The following is a 21,521-nucleotide window of genomic DNA, read 5'->3' as shown; positions in this document are numbered from 1 at the left end:
TCTTGAGCTATTTCCTATTCTGCTCTCCATATCTAGAAATGAACAAAAATATTTCCGTGAGGTATAATGCAGGTATTCTTAAAATAGTTATTGAGTGTGCATGTCTGCAGATAAGGAAGCAGCTGTACATGATGTGTAATTCAGTTGGTAACACACAGACTACTACAATATTCTCTTTCTTTAATATGCTTCTACAAATTTCCTCCCCAGTCACTCTAATTAACAACCCATTGTGCAATCTAAGCCTTTTTTTCCAGGACTGGACATTGAGGAAATTAACTGGGGAGATGCCAGTTTAAAGGAAGGAGATTTTGTCCAAAAGGTCCTTGGGGAGTTGGGACTCGTATGCCAGCCCCTACCCAGCCTCAACCCAACTCCTATTGTCCTACATCTGTGATTCATAGGCTTTCCTTTTTCATCATGGACACAGCTCCAAACCATAACACTTTGTGAGTGTATGTATGTACCCAAGCAAAGAGAAATATATAGAAAGTTACATGTCTTTTAACATTGGGCACCTTGAAGGAGGAGGTACAATTCACATATGAAGTGGTGGCACCACTTCTTTACACAGAACTGCATATAATATCCATTATAATAAGTATGTGAGAACTTTGTAATTTGAAAGATACCATAAATATGTCCTCTCATATTTTTTTAATAGGTGAATTGCTACATTTAATGTCATATTCAAATGTTTAATCACTGGCAGAAGAGCATAACCACAGACCATACAAAATTCAACTCTAGCATAGTTTTAAATTCCTATTTGGAGTCAATGGCCTCTTCTGGTCTCTGTATCTAGAAACGACCAAAAAGAATCTTGCAAAGATTAATGAAGTTATTCTTGAAGTATCCATTGATTGTGCATGTCTAAAAATAAGCAAGTATCTGGACATCACATGCAATTCTCTAGGTAACATGTGGACCACTATGAGATTCTCTTTCTCTGGTATGAGCCATCACCCCACCACCACCATAGCTCTACTTGAAAATATACCCTTGTGTATTCCAGATACCTTTTTAGGACTGAACATAAAAGAAGTTAACTAGGAGGATGCAGTTTTTAAGAAAGAGATTCATGACAAGATCCTTTGAGAAGTATGACCCCCTCTAGCCACTTTCTGTCCACGCTGGGAACATCAGACCCCTCCCACTCAGGTGACTCTGGACCTCACAGGCTTTCCTTCTTCATCATCAAGAGTGTGCAGAGAAACCTCATCTCAAATTCCTCAGTTCCCTCTGCCTGAGAACCTATTGCTCATTGGAGACATCTCTATCTCTCTGAGAAATAAAAATGAGATGCACTAGGGATGGATGTGACAGTCCCAAAGGTTTTCCCCATCTTCTAGGTGGCTCTGAAGGCTCCCCCGTGCCACTCTGTATCTGATCGTACAGGGAGGTGGACAGCAGCTCGGGCACCTGCAGTTCTTCCGAGGCCCTGGGACTTGATGCTGTGGATGTGATTTGGGCTTCTCTGCCCACTACTGAATCTGGGTCTCAATCTGTCTTCCCAGCCTCACCTCTGTGTGTCCACACTGTTCCCCCCAGGGCGAGGAGGCCTCACTGTCTCTTTTACTCATTAGTCCGGGCCTTTTCCTACAGTTTTATGATCTCAAGATAGGTCAGGTCACAGGTCAGGATAGGACAGGTCACAGAAAAGAGAAAAACCAAAACAATTCCATTGATATGTGCAAATCCGTATCATATGGCGGATTGGCAAGCGCCACCTGCTGGCTAGCATAGGAGAAGCACAGAGTCTAAAGGCCTCACAGGAGGGTCTCATTCTCAAGGAAACTCCAAACACTCCTCCTGAGACCTGGGCCTCTCTGCACTGGGAAAACCTGAGTGGGGCTGACCATATCTGAGCAGACCATCACACAAAAAGGGGACAGACAGGGAGGACAAGAAACAGAAAAACAAGAGGTGAAAAACTCTGATCAACTAAACAGAATCTAAGTTAAAGATCTAGAAAAAGCTGAACTGAACAAGTGTTAGAGAAAAAAGCCAACCAACAAGAAAACCCTAGGTAAAAGAGGAAAACAAGCTCCAGAATAAACCACTCAAGAAAGTCAGACGCCTAGACTGCTAAAGATAAAGAGCCATAGTAAGAAACATGAAACTATGGAACAACCAAAGGAACAAACTAATAACAGTTCAACCAAGATACAGGTGTTGAGGAAATTATTGCTAAATCAATTCAGTGAACTGAAGGAGAACTAATTGGAGATGCTCAAACAAATCCAAATCAATTCAAAAATCAAGTCAATGAACAGAGGGAAGACATACCAAAAGAGATGAAGGACATAAGGAGGACACTGGATGACCATAATGAACAATTCATAAACTTGAAAAAGCAAATGGCAGAACTTATGGGAATGAAGGGCATAATGGAGGAGATGAAAAAGACGATGGAGAGATACAACAGTAGATTTGAACAGGCAGAACAAAGGATCACTGAATTGGTACACCAGACACCTGAATTCACACACACAAAAGAATAGATGGTGAAAAGAATGGAAAAATATGAGCAGGATCTTAGGGAGCTTAGTGACAACATGAAATTCACTAATATACATGTTATGGGTGTCCCAGAGGGAGAAAACAGGGGTAAAGGGGCAGAAAGAATCATAGAAGAAATAATCACTGAAAATTTCTTATGAAAGACAGAAAAAATTACAGACTCAAAAAGTGTAGTGCACCCCAAAGAGAACAGATATCAACAGACCTTTTCCAAGACATTTACTGATCAGACTGTCCAATGTCAAAGACAAAGAGAGAATTCTGAAAGCAGCAACAGACAAGCAATCCGTCACATACAAGGAGAGTTCGACAAGACTCTGTACTGATTTCTCCGCAGAAACCATGGAGGCGAGAGGATGGTGGTATAATATATTTAAGATACTGAAAGAGAAGAACTGCCAACCAATAATTGTATATCCAGCAAAAATGTCCTTCAAAAATGAGGGAGAGATTAAAATATTTCCAGACAAACAGACACTGACAGTTTGTGAATAAGAGACCGGAGCTACAAGAAATACTAAAGGGAGTGCTACACGCTGATAGGAAAAGAGAGGAGGAAAGAGGTTTGGAGAAAACTTTAGAAATGAAGACTATCAGGTATGGTAAAAAGAGAGAGAGGAAAAACTAAGATGTGACATATAAAATACAAAAGACAAAATGATAGAAGAAAGTACTACCCTTACAACAATAACACTAAATGTTAATGGATTAAACTACCCAATAAAAAGACATAGACTGGCAGAATGGATTTAAAAACAGGACCCATTTATATGCTGTCTACAAGAAACTCATCTTAGATGCAAGGACAAAAACAGGCTTAAAGTGAAAGGTTGGAAAAAGATATTTCATACAAACAGCAACCAGGAAAAAAAGCGGGAGTAGCTATATTAATATCAGACAAATAGACTTCAAAAGGAAAACAATTAAAAGAGACAAAGAAGGACACTATACATTAATAAAAGGGTCAATTCATCAAGAAAACATACCAATCATAAATATTTATGCATCAAGCCAGAGTGCCCCAAAATTCATGAGGCAGACACTGATAACACTGAAAGGAGGAGTAGATAATGCCACAAAAATAGTTGGAGACTTCAATACACCGCTCCCATGAATGGACAGAACATCTCCAGAGAGGATCAACAAGGAAACAGAGATGAGGAATTGGATGATAAATAGACTTCAAAAGCATTCTGTTAATTTTATTTGAACTAGAATTAACAGACATTTAACAGAACACTATACCCCACAACAGCAGGATACACATTCTTCTCAAGTGTTCATGGAACATTCTTTAGGACAGACCAAATGTTGGGTCACAAAGCAAATCTCAACAAACTTAAAAATATCGGTATTATAAAAAAACACTATCTCTGATTATAATGGAACAAAGTTGGAAGCAAATAACAGGCAGAAGATTGTAAAATTCACAAATATATGGAGACTAAACCACACACCCTTAGAAAACCAGTGGGTAAAGGAAGAAATTACAAGAGAAATTAGTAAATACTTTGATGCAAATAACAATGAAAACACAACTTATCAAAACTTATGGGTGGCAGCAAAGGTGGTGCTGAGAGGGAAATTTATTGCCCTAAATGCCTATAATAAAAGAGAAGGGAGAGCAAAAATTGAGGCATTAACTGTCCACCTGGAGGAACAAGAGAAAGAACAGCAAATTAACCCCAAAGCAATCAGAATGGAAGAAAAAACAAAGATAAGAGCAGAAACAGATGAAACTGAGAACAGGAAAACTATAGAGAGAATCAACAAAACCAGAAGCTGGTTCTTGGAGAAAATCAACAAAATTGATGGAGCCCTAACTAGGTTAACAAAAAAAAGAGAGAGAGCAAATGCAAATAAATGTAAACAGAAATGGGAAAGGAAGCGTAACTACTGACCTTGCAGAAATAAAGGAGATAATGAGAAGATACTAAGAGCAACTATATGCTAATAAACTGGACACCATACACAAAATGGACAACTTCCTAGAAAAGCATAAACAATCAACACTGACCCAAGAAGAAATAGAGGACCTCAACAAACCAATCACAAGCAAAGAGACTGAGTCAGTAATCAAACAGCTCCCAAAAAAATAAAGCCCAGGACCAGATGGCTTCACATTTGAATTCTACCAAGGATTCAAGAAAGAATTAATACCAATCCTGCCCAAATACTTCAAAAAAGATTGAAGAGGAGAGAAAGCTACCCAGCTCATTCTATGAAGGTAACATCACCCTAATACCAAAATCTGACAAAGATACTACAACGAAAAAAAAAAGAAAATTACACACCAATCACTTTAATGAACGTAAATGCAAAAATCCTCAATAAAATACTCACAAATCGAATCCCGCAGCACATTAAACATTTATATACCACGACCAAGTGGAGTTTATTCTAGGTATGCAAGGCTTGTTCAACACAAGAAAATCAATGAATGTAATATATCACATCAATAAATCAGAGCAAAAGAAACACATAATCATCTTGGTCGATGCAGAAAAGGCATGTGACAAAATTCAACATCCTTTCTTGGTGAACACTTCAAAGGATAGGAGTAGAAAGGTATTTTCTCAATATTATAAAGGCAATTTATGAAAAACCCACAGTTAACATCATACTCAACGGGGAGAGACTAAAAGCTTTCCCTCTAAGATCAGGAACACGACAGGGATGCCCACTGTCACCATTGTTATTCAACATTGGGATGGAAGTTCTAGCTAGACCAAGAAACAGAAATGAAAGGCATCCAAATTGGAGAGGAAGAAGTAAAACTTTCACTGTTTGCAGAGGACATGATTCTATACATAGAAAATCCAGAAAAATCTACAGCAAAGCTATTAGAGCTAATCAATGAACACAGCAAAGTGGAAGGCTACACTATCAACATGTAAAAATCTCTAGTGTTCTTATACACAGTAATGTGCAACAAGAGGAAGAAATAAAAAAAAAAAAATTGCATTTAAAATGGCAACCAAAAGAATCAAGTATTGAGGAATAAACTTGTAGGCCAAAAAAGACCAATACAAAGAAAACTACAAGAAACTGCTAAAAGAAATCGAACAGGACCTTAAAAAAGTGGAAGAACATACCATGCTCACAGATTGGAAGACTAATATAATTAAGATGTCAACTCTAAACAACTTACTTTGCAAAAATAGAAAAACCAATAACCAAATTTATTTGGAAGGGCAAGGTGCCCCGAATAGCCAAAAATATCTTGAGGAAGAGGAACAAAGTGGGAGGTCTCACACTACCTAACTTTGAAACATATTACAAAGCTACACTGCTCAAAACAGCAGGGTACTGGGATAAGGACAGAGATAGGGACCAATGGAATAGAATTGAGCGTTCAGAAATAGACTCTCGCATCTATGGACAACTGATCTTTCATAAGGCAGTCAAGTCAAAGCAACTGGGATAGAGCAGCCTCTTCAATAAATGGCGTTTGGGGAACTGGATATCCATTTCCAAAAGAATGAAAAAGGACTCCTACCTCACACCTTATACAAAAATTAACTCCAAGTGGATCAAAGACCTAAACATAAGTGCTAAGACCATAAGACTCTTAGACGAAAACATACGGCAATATATTAAAGATCTTGTGATAAGAGGTGGTTTCCTAGACCTTACACCCAAAGTGTGAGCAACAAAATTTTGAACAAATAGACAAATGGGATCTCCTCAAAATCAAACACTTTTGTACATCAAAAGACCTTATTAGAAAAGTAAAAAGGCAGCCTACACAATGGGAGACAATATTTGGAAACCATGTATCAGATAAGGGTTTAATATATCCCGAATATATAAAGCAATCCTACAAATCAACAACAGAAAGACAAACAACTCAAATTAAAAAATGGGCAAAAGACATGGACAGACGCTTTTCTGAAGAGGAAATACAAATGGCTTAAAAACATATGAAAAAATGCTCAACTTCACTGGCTATTAGGGAAGTGCAAATCAAAACCACAATGAGATATCATCTCACAACTACCAGAATAGCCATTACCCAAAGAACAGAAAATAACAAGTGCTGAAGAGGCTGTGGAGAAAGAGGCACATTAATTCATTGCTGGTGGCAATGTAGAATGGTGCAACCACTCTGGAAGACAGTGTAGAGGTTCCTCAGGAAGCCATATGACCTAGCTAGTCCACTGCTGGGTTTATACTCAAAGAAACTGAAAGTTAACACAAACAGAAATTTGTAAACCAATGTTTATTGCAGCACTATTCATGATTGCCAAGAGACCGAAGCAGCCCAAATATCCATCAACAGAAGAATGGATAAACAAACTGTGGTATATACGCATGATGGAATATATGCAGCTCTAAGACAGAAGAAAGACATGGAACATACAATAACATCAATAAACCTTGAGGATATTATGTTGACTGAAGTTAGCCAGAAACAAAAGGACAAATACTATATGTTCTCACTAATATGAACTAACTTTCATGAGCTAACTTTGAGAGTTAAAAGCTAACACAGGCTACCAGGAGATAGAAAGAGGGTAGAGATAAGGCATTTGATGCTGAAGGACTACAGAATCTTCAGCAGGATTGATTGTATAGAGCCAGAAATAAATAGCATTATACTGTGTGATGATAGCACAATATTGTTAAGTACACTGGACAAAGATATCTGAGAATAAAGCTGAAAGAGGTGTGATAGGGGAATGTATGAAACCAGAGGTAAAGACAGATGATGAAGACTGGGACTGTATAACTTGGCAAAAACTACATGGCCAATAACTATTACTAAATGTACAAATATAAAAACGTTCTTACATGTGGGAGAAGAAATGAATGTCAACCATGGAGAGCATTGAAAAACACATGGTACTTGGGAAAAAACATATTCAAAGCAAACTGGAGTCTATGGTCAAAAGTAACATTGTAATATGCTTCCATTAAATGTAACAAAGGCAATACCAAAGTTAAATGTGTATGAGAGGGGGATATAAGAGAAGAATATGGGATTCTTCATGGTGGTGTTGTTTTCTGTCCTTACTACTGTATTGTATGACATTTTACTTTTCTTTTTATTTTTTTTATTACTCACAAGAAAAAAAAAAAGCTCTTTCATAGTAATCAATATGTTTAAGTGCTCCTGACTGTGGTGATAAATGTACAACTCAATGATAATACCGTGAACTGATTGTACACTGTGGATAACTGTATGGTATGTGAATATATTTCAATAAAACCGAATTAAAAAAAGAAAAAACGTTGACAGTGAATTGGAAAGTTTACAAAACGACAAAGCAGATCAAAACAATAGAAAACAATGAATGCCAAGACAATGGAAAAACGATAATGCAATGAATAGAAAAAAACAGAATAGAACTAAAAGTAAAAAATAAAACACGCATTTATGTTCAACTGTGCTTCACAAAAAACCAAAACCATTCAATGAGGAAATAATAGTCTATTCAACAAATACTGCTGGGACAACAATAGAACCTCAGGCAAAGGAATGAAACTGGACCCATACTTCACACCATATAGAGATATAAACTCAAAAAGGATCAAAGACTTAAGAGTAAAACTATAAAACTCTTAGAAGAAACCATAGGAGTAAACCTTTATTGCCTTGGGTTTAGAAAAGGATTATTTGATATGACACCAAAAGCATGAGCAACAAAAGAAAAAACACAGATAAATAAGTCAACCGAAAATTTAAATTTTGTGCTGTGAAGACGCTATCGACACAGTGAAAACATGAGCCACAGAATGGGACAAAACATATGCAAGTCATACATCTGTTCAAGGAGTTGAACCTAGAATATATAAACAATCAACAAACTGTCAAAGAAACTGAACAGACATTTCTCAAAGGGAGACTAATAAATAGCTACTAAGAAGATAAAAATATGCCCAGCATTTTAAATCAACAAGGAAATGCAAATGAAAACTATAAAGCGAAGGGGGGCGCGCGGGCCGCTGGGGCGAGGGAGGCCGGGGAGGCCCCGCAGGCCGGACCCGCGCCAGACTCCCGCCCCCGCCGCGGCCATGGCGTCCCCGCGGGCGCCCACCCCCTACGCAATGCGGGTGTGCGGGCCGCCCGGGGCCCCGCCGCGCCCCCAGCCCGGCCGTGTCCGCGAAGGGCACCCGGCGCTCACCTGCGTGACTAGGCCGCATGCCGCCCCCGCCGCCGACCCCGCTTTGGACCGCCAGCGCCGGCCGGGGTCGCCTCTCCGTCCCGCGCACAGGCTGGTCTTCACCGCGGGGACCGCCCGCAGCCGCTTCGGCTCCTTGGGGGCGGGACAGAGAAACGCTGCCGCCGCCGCCCGCACTCTGACGTCACCGCGCTCATCCGACCCAGCACTCTGACGTCACCGCGCGCACCCGCCCCCAGCACTCTGACGTCACCGCGCGCGACACAAGCGCACGCCGTGCGCGCTCCCCCAGGCTTCGGGCGCGAGCTTGCCGCGCAGCCTGATGGCAGTGGGAGACTTGAAACTCCGGATTATCTTCTGGCTGCTAATTTTGCACAGTCAAGAGTCTGTGGAAGATGATCAGAAATGGAAAAAAAATTAAGACGGCCTCTCCTTGAGAATGACCCCTGTGCACTAGAGCAGGCTGTGTGTTCAGCCGTCTTGGGGACAGTGGGAGTTGAGCTTCAACCACCTCAGAAAGCAGTTTGGCCCTAGGTGCTGTGGTTGAAGCTCTGCCCATCCCACCCTCCAGCAATTCCAGTCCCCCGGAAAGTCGCACACAGGCCCCAGGACCCAGGGGTGAGGAGATTCAGAGCAGCGCCACCCTGAAACAGCAGGCGCCCCCCTCCCAGCAAGTCTTACAAGCAACGCGATAATGAGTTGTCAATGATGTGGAGAAATCATAACACTTACACACTGCTGCTGGGAATGTGATGTGGACACTCTGGAAAACTGTCCACCAGCTCTCCTAATGATTAAGTAAATAACCATATGATCCAGAAATTCCATTACTGTGAATATTCCTGAAGAGAAATGAAAACATTTCCCATACAAAATCTTGACAAATGTTTATTACAGCACTACTCATCATAGCCAACAGGTGGAAATAAACCAAATTTCCATCAACAGATGAATGGATTAAAAACTGTGGTGTATCGTCTGCAGATAGTGAGTTTAACTTCTTCCTTTGTATTTTGGATCTCTAATTTCTTTTTCTTGCCTATGCCCTAGCCAGAACTTCCAGCACAATGTTGAATAACAGTGGTAACAATGGGCAATCTTGTCTTGTTCCCAATCTTAGAGGGAAAGCTTTCAGTCTTCCACTGTTGAATACAATGTTAGCTGAGGGTTTGTTATATATGCCCTTTATCATGTTGAAGAAGTTTCCTTCTATTCCTCTCTTTCAAAGTGTTTTTATCAAGAAATTATGCTGGATTTTAGCAAATGCCTTTTCTGCATCAACTGAGATGACTGTGTGTTTTCTGATTTAAATTTCTTTATGAGGTGTATAACATTAATTGATTTTCTTGTGTTGAACCACTCTTGCCTACCTGGAATAAAACCCACTTGTTCATGGTGTACAATTTTTTAAATGTGCTGTTGGATTCAATGTACAAGTATTTTGTTGAGGACTTTTGCCTTGATATTCACTAGAGAGATTAGCCTGTAGTTTTCTTTCCTTGTAGTATTTTTTTAAAATGAGTAACTTGTTTTATTTTTTTAAATTTTATTTTGAAACAAGTTAAAAGTTATAGGAACAGTTGCAAAAACAATACAAACCCCATACACAGAACTCCAGCAAACCCTGACCCTCCACCCCTGATACCCTGATCCACCAACTTTAACATGCTGTCTCACCGCGATTTCTCTTTCTGTCCCTCCCTCCCTCCCTCCATATCTATCATCCTTCATCTATTGCTCTGTCTTCTGAACATATGAGAGCAAGCTGCACACATCCTTGAACAAACACTGTAAATCACATATACAATTCCCATGAACAAGAACATTCTTTTATGCAATCCCATTAAGCGTAGCCAAGAAGTTCAAGAAATTCAACATGATACAAAGTTACGTTCTGTATTTCCCTTTTTTTTTCCTTATGTCTCAACTGTGTCCCTTTTAGCCTCCTGTCCTCCATCCTCAGTTCCCATCCATGATCATCCTTGGCATTCAATTGTCATCTATTTAGACTGTCTTTTTTTTTTTTTTTAATTGTGGAAACATACATGCAGCTTAAATTTTCCCATTCCACTCCCTCCCTAGCGTTCCATTAGTGGGATAAATCACATTTAGAATGTTGTAATGCTATCACCTTTCCACCATCCATTACTAGAAATTTCCCTTCACCTCAAACAGCAACCTTACACTCATTTCTTAACTCCCCATTGCCCCTTCCCCCACTTCTCATAACCCATACTCTACTTTTCATCTCTATGGTCATGTTCTCTGATAATTACTTTGTGTTTACTGTGGGGCTTAAAATTAACCACTTAAATCCATAACAATCTTGTTCTTCTTTGATAGCAACTTAACTTCAATAGGTTCCTGTACTCCTCCATTCCCTCACCTTTATGTAGTTCTTGTCAAAAAATTACATATTTTACATTGAGTCCAAAACCACTGATTTATCATTAGAGTTTGTGGATTTTATATCATGTAGGAAGTAAATAGTGGAGTTACAAATGAAAAATTATTGACTTCTATTTGTATTCCATTGTGGTCAGACAATGTGCTTTGAATATATTCAATTGTTTTATTTTATTTTTTTTAATTTATTGAGGCTTTTTTTATGTCCCAGCACATGGTCCATTCTGGAGAAAGATCCGTGATCACTAGAGAAAAATGTGTGTCCTGGTGATTTGGGATGTAAGGTTCTATATATGTCTGTTAAAATTCTCTATGTCTCTCTCTCCTTTCTTTGTTTCTCTGTCGGTAGGGCTCCCTTTAGTATCTGAAGTAGGGCAGGTCTTTTATTAGCAAAATCTCTCAGCATTTGTTTGTCTGTGAAAAATTTTAAGCTCTCCCTCAAATTTGGAGGAGGGTTTTGCTGGATAAAGTATTCTTGGTTGGAAATTATTCTCTCTCAGAATTTTAAATGCCATGCCACTGCCTTCTCACCTCCATGGTGGCTGCTGTGTAGTCACTCCTTAGTCTTATGTTGTTTCCTTTGTATGTGATGAATTGCTTTTCTCTTGCTGCTTTCAGAACTTGCTCCTTCTCTTCAGTATTTGACAGTGTGATCAGAATATGTCTTGGAGTGGGTTTATTTGGATTTATTCTGTTTGGAGTTTGCTGGGCATTTATGTTTTGTGTGTTCATATTGTATAGAAGGTTTGGGAAATTTTCCCCAACAACTTCTTTGAATACTCTTTCTAGACCCTTACCCTTCTCTTCCCCTTCTGGGACACCAAGGAGTCTTAAATTTGGATGTTTTATTTTATTTATCGTATCCCTGAGATCCACTTCAATTTTTTTGATTTTTCTCTCCATTCTTTCTTTTGTTCTTTCATTTTCTGTTCTGTGGTCCTCTAGGACACTGAGTCATTGTTCAACTTCCTCTAATCTTGTATTATGAGTATCCAGAGTCTTTTTATTTTGGCCAACAGTTTCTCTTATTTCCGTAAGATCTTCTATTCTTTTATTTACTCTTGAAATTTCTTCTTTATGCTCTTCTAGGGTCTTCCTTATGTCCTTTATATCCTGTGCCATGTTCTTCTTCATGTCCTGTATATCCTGTGCCATGCTCTTGTTCTTTGATTGTAGTTCTTTGATTAATTGTGCCAAGTACTGTGTCTCTTCTGATATTTTGATTTGGGTGTTTGGGATTGGGTTCTCCATATCATCTGGTTTTATCATATGCTTTAAGATTTTCTGTTGTTTTTGGCCTCTTGGCATTTGCTTTGCTTGCTAGGATTCTTTCAAATTGTAGAAAATACCAATCTAATTTTTCAGATCTACAGCTTGGTGGCATACACTTTCTCTAACTAACCAGCAGATGGTGTCTGTGAGTCACCTATTCCCCTCAAGTCAGTTCTCCTCAACTTTGTCTTTGTGGTGTGTGGGGAAATGATTCTTGTGGGGTTCAATTGGTGAACTCAGATTGGGTGTGTTGTTGGTGCTGTCCGCTCTGAATGTGGGGTGTGTGTCTGGGTGGTTAGGAGGCAGGGGAGCTTTAATAATCAAACCTCCCAGGTGTTCCCGGAGATTCAAGACTGTTTCAGTCTTGCCTTCATTTCAGTCTTCCCATAGATTGTCTCTGCCACTTACCCACAAGTCCTTGGTATTGGCATAGGGTCCCTGGGATTTCCGAGTGGGCACCTCTTCCCAACCGTGTCCTTCCAGGGCCTCTGCTGGGGGAAGGCTGTGCTACATCACAAGTGCACGCCATCCCTCCAGGGAAGCCCTGGGCAGCCGGGCCATGCAGTGGCAATCCCAGCCTGAAGCAAACATGGCTGAATGGGTCATCTGAACCCCCTGCTTTTCGCACAGCTCTGCCTTCCCAGCTCTGGGACAGCTAGTTGTGTATAACCTCAAGGCCACCATCCATGGCCGATATTGTGGCATGTGCATGGTGCCATGGGATACACTCCCCATCACACTGTGTTTCCTGGCGCGTCTCTGGGCCGTGGGTACCGCCCCAGGCAAGAGTGTCTCCAGGCCACCAGGAGGCTGGCTGCAAGCAGCACAGTTTCTTTCTCCTTTTGGCTCTCCCCTCTACCCCCTGGCCCTGAGTGAATCAGCAGCCATCTATCCTCCATGCCAGACACCGAGAGGTTGGCACAGCCTACTCCTGCTGTGCTTCACTGCGTGGTTCTTACCATCATAATTGCAGCCGCTCCTAGGTTTTTTTTTTTTTTTTAAAGAACTAGTCCATCTCCAAATGCCAATCCCTGGTTTCCCCACACTGCAACATGGCCACAGGACTTTCAGCCAGCTTACTCACTCATTTCAGAATGCAGACTCCCAGTTTCACCAAGTGCACGGTGCCTGTGGTTTTAGCAGACCTTGTCCAGCTAGTGCATCACTGGGACTGGTGTTCTGGGTCACTTTCTGGTTTTTATCTAGTATTTTTCATGGAGATGTTTTTTTGCCCTGTCTCATCTATCCATCATCTTCAGTTCTCTCTCTTGTAGTATCTTTATCTGGCTTTGGTATTAGGATGACATTGGCTTCATAGAAAGGGTTAGGTAGTGTTCTCTCTTCTTCGAATGTTTGGAAGAGTTTGAGGAGGATTGGTATTAATTCTTCTTGGAATGATTTGTAAAATTCACCTGTGAAGCCATCTAGTCCTTAGCTTTTCTTTGTTGGAAGGTTCTTGCTGACTGATTCAATCTCTTTATTTGTGACTGGTTTGTTGAGGTCTTCTAATTCTTCTTGAGTCAAGTTGGCTGTTCATGTATTTCTAGGAAATTGTCCATGTAATCTCAGTTGTTTAGTTTTTTGGTGTATAGTAGTTCACACTATGCTCTTATAATCTTTTTTAGTTCCTTGGAGTCCATGGTAATAACACACCCACTCGTTTCTGATTTTATTTATTTGCATCTTCTCACTTTTTGTCTTTGGTAGTTTACCTAAGGCTTTGTCAGTTGTATTCATCTTCTTGAACCAACTTCTGGTTTTATTGATTCTATTGTTTTCTTGTTCTCTTTTTCATTCATTTCCACTCTAACGTTTCTTAGTTCTTCCATTCTGCTTGTGTTGGGATTAGATTGTTGTTCTTTCTCTAGTTTCTCCAGGTGTTCATTTAGGTCTTTGATTTTAACTCCTTCTTTCTTTTCAATGTAGGCATTTAGGGCTATAAAGTGCCCTCTCAGTTTACCAGTTCCTCAAAACATTTAACATAGAACCACCACATAACCTGGCAATCCCACCTCTAGGTATGTACACAAAAGAATTAAAAGCAGGGACCTAGACAGACATTTGAACCCCAGTGTTTGTATCAGTGTTATGAGGAAAATAGCCAAAAATTGGAAGCATGCCAAATGTACACGAGTAGGTATATGCATAAACTATATGTGGAATATTATTCAGCCTTAAAAAAGGAATGAACTTCTGATGTAAGCCATTGCAATAATGAACTTTGAAGACATCATGTTGAAATAAGTCAGACATGAAGAAATAACAGAGACATGAATCAACTAGTTTAAAAATAGTTATAAGATGCAACCTCAAAGGGACAGAATGTAGAGTACAGTTTACCAGGGGTGGGGAAGTGAGGGGCATGGGGAAATAATACATAATGTGTGTATGGTTTCTGTTTGGGGTGATAGGCAAATTCTGGTTATGGGTGGTGGTGAGGGTGGCACAAATTGGAAATGATTATTCCCACTGAAATGTATGCTTGGAGTGGTTGAGATGGTAAAGTTTATGTTTGACATATATGTTTCCACAATTAAAAAAGAAGAGCATCTAAAGAGTCAACAACAGGTTTAAGGTGGGGCAAGCTTGTGGCATAGATAGGGAGGTGTGGAATTTAGTTAGTCCCCTAGAGCAACTAGTAAATAGCCAGGAATAACTAGAAAATAGTCTGTAACAGCTGCTGAGGGGACATCCGAGACCAAAGACACATCGAACACCAGTCTGGAATGGGTGGAATGGCTGAAATTTCAGCATAGAACTGTAAGTCAATCTCCCCAAACCATGGAGCTTGCTCCCCTCTCTCACTGGCATGGCAAGTTGAGTTGGAAAATGTCACTATGAGATAAAGAAGCTGAAGTAAATACCCCAAACAATTAAACTGCAACACAGTGGCCTTGATTCTTGAAGATGGATGCATAACTGTGTAGCTTACAAGGGGTGACTGTGTGGTTGTGGAAACCTTGCAGATCATACTCCCTTTATCCAGAGTATGAATGGATGAATAGAAAAATTGTGTAAAAATATTGAAACATAGGTTGCAATGTGTGGGATGATTTGGGTGTTCTTTTTTACTTTTAGATTTTATTCTTATTGATATTCTTTCTGGTGTAAGTAAATGTTCAAGAATAGATTGGGGTGATGAATGCACAACTACATGATGGTACTGTGAACAGTTGATTGTACACCATGGATGATTGTATTGTATGGGAGTATAACTCAACAAAACTGAATTTTAAAAAAGATGTTAACAGGAAAAACTGGGTGAGGAACAAACAGGAATTCTCTGCAACTTTACCTTTCAAAATTTAAAATTTATTTTTAAAAAAAATAAAGAAGCAGTCCCTGCCAGCAGCAAGGGAATGTAGCTCAACCAAGTTCCAATTGCAGTTTTCATTAACAAATTTGAAGAACTGAATACGTACTATGAGAAAGATAAACCTTGAGAAAGCAGGAAAGGAACCCAGAGCTTTCTCTGGCAGAGACAAGGTGGGCTGATGGAAAAAAAAAAACATACAAAAATAAAAACAGAGGCATTTGGAGTCTGCTCAGCTCAGAATACTGCACTTCTTGCCTGATGAACTGGAGGGCTAGGGACTGGCTCTGAAAATGGGACTGCTTTTTCCATTTATCTCTCTCATTCTAAGTAACTCAGAGAAAGCCTCAGACATTTTCAACTGTCAGCACTGCCTAGGTAAGGGTGCAGTTAAGATACTCCGGGAGTCAAAGGAAAATTCAAGTGTAGAAGATAATTCCCTAAAGGGATTTTCTTCCCTAAGAAAAGGCGGGGCGGGGCGGCATGGCTCAGCTCCAATGGCAGCCCTCCCTCAGAGAACTCAGACCACAGGGCCTGGGGGAAAAGGCAAAATAAAGAAACAGCTCAAGCTTGGCTTCTCACACCCTCAGTCCCTGGCCAGGATGGGTTCCAATGAGACTTAAATGCACCACACCTTTTTACATCAGTGGAGAACTTTGGACTGACAAGCGCCACCTGCTGGGCAAGAGAGGAAAATCACCTAGTCTAGAGGCCTCACTGGAATATCTGACAACCTTCTAAGTCTCATCTTCAGGGAAACTTAATACTGATTACACTGTCTTCCTGATACCTAGACCCAACTGGTCTGTGGAAATAAGATCTTCAAAAATCTGCTATATAAATTCAAAAATCAAACCAATGCTTTGAGGGAAGATATGGCAAAAGAGATGAAGGATACAAAGAAGACATTGGGCAAACATAAGGAAGAACTCAAAAGTTCGAAAAAGCAATTGGCAGAACTTATGAAAGGCACAATAGGAGAGATGAAAAACACAATGGAGAGATACAACAGCAGATTTGAAGAGACAGAAGAAAGGATTCAGTAACTAGAGGAGAGGATACCTGAAATCCCACAAACAAAAGAACAGATAGGGAAAACAGTGAAAAATATGAGCAGGACTCAGGGAATTGAATGACAACATGAAGTACACAAATAAAGGTGTCATAGGTGTCCCAGAAAGAGAAGAGAAGGGAAAAGGGCAGAAAGAATAATTGTCTCTGAAAATTTCCCATCTCTTATGAAAGATGTAAAATCACAAGAACTACAATGTACCACAAACAGAATAGATCTGAGTAGACCAACACCAAGACACATAATAATCAGATTATCAGATATCAAAGACAATGACAGAATTCTGAAAGCAGCAAGAGAAAAGTGATTAATCACATACAAAGGAAGCTCAATAATACTTTGTGCAGATTTCTCAGTAGAAACCATGGAGGTGAGATGGCAGAGGTATGATATATTTAAGATACTTAAAGAGAAAAAAGGCCAGCCAAGAATTCTATATCTGGAAAAACTATCCCTCAGAAAATGAGGGAGAGCTTAAAAAGTTTTCAGACAGACACTGAGAGAGATTGTGAACAAGATACCTGGTCTACAAGAAATACTAAAGGGAGCACTACAGGCAGATAGGAAAAAACAGGATAGAGAGATTTGGTGAAGAGAGTAGAAATGAAGACTATCAGAAAGGCTATTGTATTGTCTCACTAATATGGACTAACACTGATGAGTGAAATTTGAGAATTGAGAACACAGTTTATCAGGAGGTTGAAAGAGGTTAGAGATTGGACATTTGATGCTGAAGGAGTACAGAAGGTACAACAGGATTGATTGTATAGATCCAGAAATGGAATGGATAGATAATAGAGTGTGAAGGTAACACAATATTGTAAGTAGTCTGAACAAAAAGGAGTATGACTGTGGTAGAAAGAGGAAGTCTAAGGGCATGTTATGACACCAGAAGGAAAGACAGAATATAAAGAATGGGATTGTATAATTTAGTGAAACCTGGAGAGGTCAATGATGGTAATTAAATGACCAAATGTAAGAATGTTTTTAAATGACGGAGAACAAATGAATGTCAACATTGCAAGTTGTTAAAACTAGGATGGTATGGGGAAAATACAATAAATGCAAACTGGAATGTATAGTTAACTGTAACATTATAAGATGCTTGCATTCATTGTAACAAAGACAATATACCAAAGCTAAATATCTATAAGAGGGGGCTATAAGGGAGTGATATGGGATTCTTGGTGGTGGTCTTGTTGTCTGACCTTTTCACTGTATTTTATTTTTATTTTTATTCTATCTTTTGTATATTTAGTCTTCATTTTTTTCTCATTTTCCTCTTGTTTTGGGGGAGGAAATGGAACTGTCCTCATATACATTGCGGTGGTGAGTTAATAACTATGTGGTAGTTCCCACGACTCTGGTCAAGCAAGCACTGGCCTAACCATTACTGCAAGGACATTTGTGGCTGGTTAATAACCAGAGACTAGTTTATTAAATCATCAGTCAATTGGCTGCAGCTGTGACTGATTACATCAATGAAGGGCATGTCTTTCACATTAAGAGAATGTCATCAGCTGGATTTAATCCAATCACTTGAAGACTTTTAAGTGAGACAGATAGAGGACCTTCACTTCTTCTTCAGCTAACCAGCAAAGCATTTCCTGAGGAGTTCATCAAAGTTGCCAGTTCGCTGCCTGAGGAGTTCATCAAACACCTTCATTAGAGTTGCCAGTTTGCTGTCTGTCCTACAGAATTTGGACTCATGTATACCCACAGTTGTGTGAGACACTTCTGTACAATCTTTTGTTTATAGATATCTCTTGTTGATTCTGTTTCCCTAAAGAACCCCAATGAATGCAGGGTGGATTGTATGGTGTTTGGGTAAAACTGTTTAAAATATAAACAGAGGGATAAAAGTGCTGGAGAAAATGTGGAGAGAGGTATGTACCTATTCCCTGTTGGGAGGGAGGTAGAATGGCAGAGCCCAGCTGGAGGGCAGTGTGGTGGTTCCAAAGGAAGCTGATTATGGGTTTACCATATGGCCCTGCAACCCTGTTATTGGGTATGTGCTTGGAAGAACTGAGAGCAGGGAGATCAGTGGACATTGCACACTGGTGTTTATGGCAGCAGAATTCACAGTTCACAATGGATGGAGGTGGCCTAAGGGTACATCAACAGATAAATGGAAGGGTGAACTGTGGTATATATATATACAATGGAATACTGAATGGCAGCAAAAAAAAAAAACAAAACAAAAGGAAGTTGTGATGTATGCAACAAGGTGAATGGATTTTGAGGGCAATAGATTTAGTGAAATAAGCCAAAATTGAAAAGACAAACATTATAACACCTCACTAACATGGACTAACTATAATGTGCAAACACTGAGAATTGAATGTGAGAGCATAGGTTATAAGGGGAAGGCTTAGAGTAAAGGTTCCTAGAGTGTAAGCTCTTACAGCAGTCACATCAATTCATGAGTTGCAATGGTTGTCTCTAAATTCTGAGATGATGAGGTGTTTGTGTATAACCTGGTTGGGCCTTGGAACACTGGGTACCTGTGTGACACCTGAGACTCAGAGCCAGAGTTTAGCAGCTATGAATGTCAGCAATGCCCCATACAGCAAATGTTAAAGAAGCTGAAAAAGAGATCAGACTTCAATTAGAGATATGAAGGAACCAGACTTGATTAGAACCAAGATAAAGAAGACTAAAGGGAAACAGATGATATTGACTGTTTTAAAACCACAACTTCTGTGTGAGACCAAAGGGAGAGATGTTTACTCGGTGCAAAATCTCTATGTTCTCTGGCAAGCTATATAAATTAACTTGAATGGTTACTTTATTCAAGCACCATAATTACATGGAACCTTGAATAGGGGGTGAGATCTGGTTAGATTGTACAGGTTAACATGAAACCCTTATACATCCCAGAGTAATTTGGGCAGAGAATGAGAAGTATTTGCTAAGCCCCATTGAGTGCCTGGAGAAAATGTGGAAATATTAAACTTCCTCACGTGCGGAATTCCTTTTATTCTCACAAACATTGGGGACTACCATTTTCGGAAGCCAAGTCCTCAATCTTGGGGCTTGCCCTTATGAAACTTGTTACTGCAAAGGAGAGGCTAAGCCTACTTAAAATTGTGCCCGAGTCACCCCCAGAGAACCTCTTTTGTTGCTCATATGTGGCATGTGTCTCTCAAAGCCAACTCAGCAGGTAAACTCATGGCCCTCCCGCCTATGTGGGACATGACTACCAGTGGTGTAAATTTCTTTGGTAACATGGGATGTGACTTCTGGGGATGAGCCTGGACCTGGAATTGTGGGATTGAGAAAGCCTTCCTGACCAAAACAGGGAAGAGAAATGAAACAAAGTAAAGTTTCAGTGGCTAAGAGATTTCAAATGGCATTGAGAGATCATCCTGGAGGTTATCCTTATGCATTATATAGATACCCTTTTTAAGTTTTTAGTGTATTAGTATAAATAGAAGAAAATACCCGAAACCATTGAAGTGCAATCTAGTATCCTTGATTCTTGAAGATGATTGTGTAACTTTATAGCTTATACAGTATGACTGTGTGTTTGTGAAAACCTTGTGGCTCACACTCCCCTTATCCAGTGTATGGACAGATGAATAGAAAAAAGGAGGACAAAAAGTAAATGAATAATGGGGGTGGGGGGAAGAGTATGAGATATTTTGGGTGTTCTTTTTTACTGTGACTTTTATTTTTATTCTTATATTTAGTTTTACTTTTTTTGAGTAATTAAAATATTCAAAGAATTGATTGTGGTGATGAACACACAACTATATGATGATACTGTGAACAATTGATTGTACACTTTTGATGACTATATGGTGTGTGAATATATGTCAACAAAATTGCATTTAAAGAAAAACAGTTATCAACAATTAACAGTAATAGCTGATCCTCAATGGGATCTAACAATGGAGGAGAAAAGACTCAAAAGGATAAACTGGTACATAGACTGTAAGCTTTATATGAATATTAAATTTCTTGAAGCTCATGACTGTTTAAGGTGATTACATAAGTAAATAGACTTGTTTTTAGGAAATGTACATGGAAACACTGTGTTTGAGGAGAATGATGCATATACCTACTCTAAAATGTTTAGAAAATGATAGATATTGGATAGAATTATTGGCAAATGTAGACAAATATTAAAATTTCTGCAATATGTGTATCATGGGAGGGTTATGTATTGGAGTGCTCTGTATGAAGTTTTATTGCTTTAGTTTTGCAATTGCCCCTGTAAATTTGAAATAATTTCAAAATTAAAAATTTGAAAGGAATATATATATATGTAAAGAAATGGAAGAGCATTAAAATGCTATACTACAAAAACTCAAACACAAATGAAGGCAGTAATGGAGGAATTAATTAATGAAAAATACATATAGAAAACAACTAGCAAAATGGAAAATTGTAAGTAATTACTTAAATAAAAATGGATTAAAGTCTATTCACTTGGCACAGAGGTTGGCATAATGGGTAAAAGATAATATAACACAGTAAGAGACCCTCTTTATATACAAAGTTGTAAATAAGTTGAAAGTAAAAGAATGGGAAATGGTAAGCCCAACTACATGAAAACAGTAAACAAAAGAGATCTGGGCTGGTTAAAGTAATATCAGACAAAATTAAGTCAGATATTGTGAGATAAAGTTTTATATATCCATGTAAGGGTCAATCTGTCAAAAAGATATCATAATTTAAACATAGATGCACAGAGCAATGGAACACCAAAATATATGACTGACTGTATTGAAGGGAGAAATAGTTCCACAATAACAGTTGAAGACATCAATTACCCCCTTCCATAAATGGTTGGAAAAACTAGATA

The 21,521-nt window shown here is 39.2% G+C and overlaps 1 protein-coding gene across 1 annotated transcript in view; it reads right to left on the bottom strand.

The window, feature by feature from the left end:
* The window catches only part of LOC119516503, a 121,458-nt gene that overhangs the window by 58,984 nt on the left and 40,953 nt on the right, over nt 1-21,521 (bottom strand). Inside the window, exon 3 of the mRNA XM_037812801.1 lies at nt 8,652-8,858. Coding sequence (XP_037668729.1) covers nt 8,652-8,858 — 207 coding nt within the window. The remainder of the gene's footprint in view (nt 1-8,651; nt 8,859-21,521) is intronic.

The sequence above is a fragment of the Choloepus didactylus genome, chromosome 20 (genome assembly GCF_015220235.1).
Source record: "Choloepus didactylus isolate mChoDid1 chromosome 20, mChoDid1.pri, whole genome shotgun sequence".
Lineage (NCBI taxonomy): Eukaryota > Metazoa > Chordata > Mammalia > Pilosa > Megalonychidae > Choloepus > Choloepus didactylus.
This window is presented reverse-complemented; position numbering and strand designations above follow the sequence as displayed.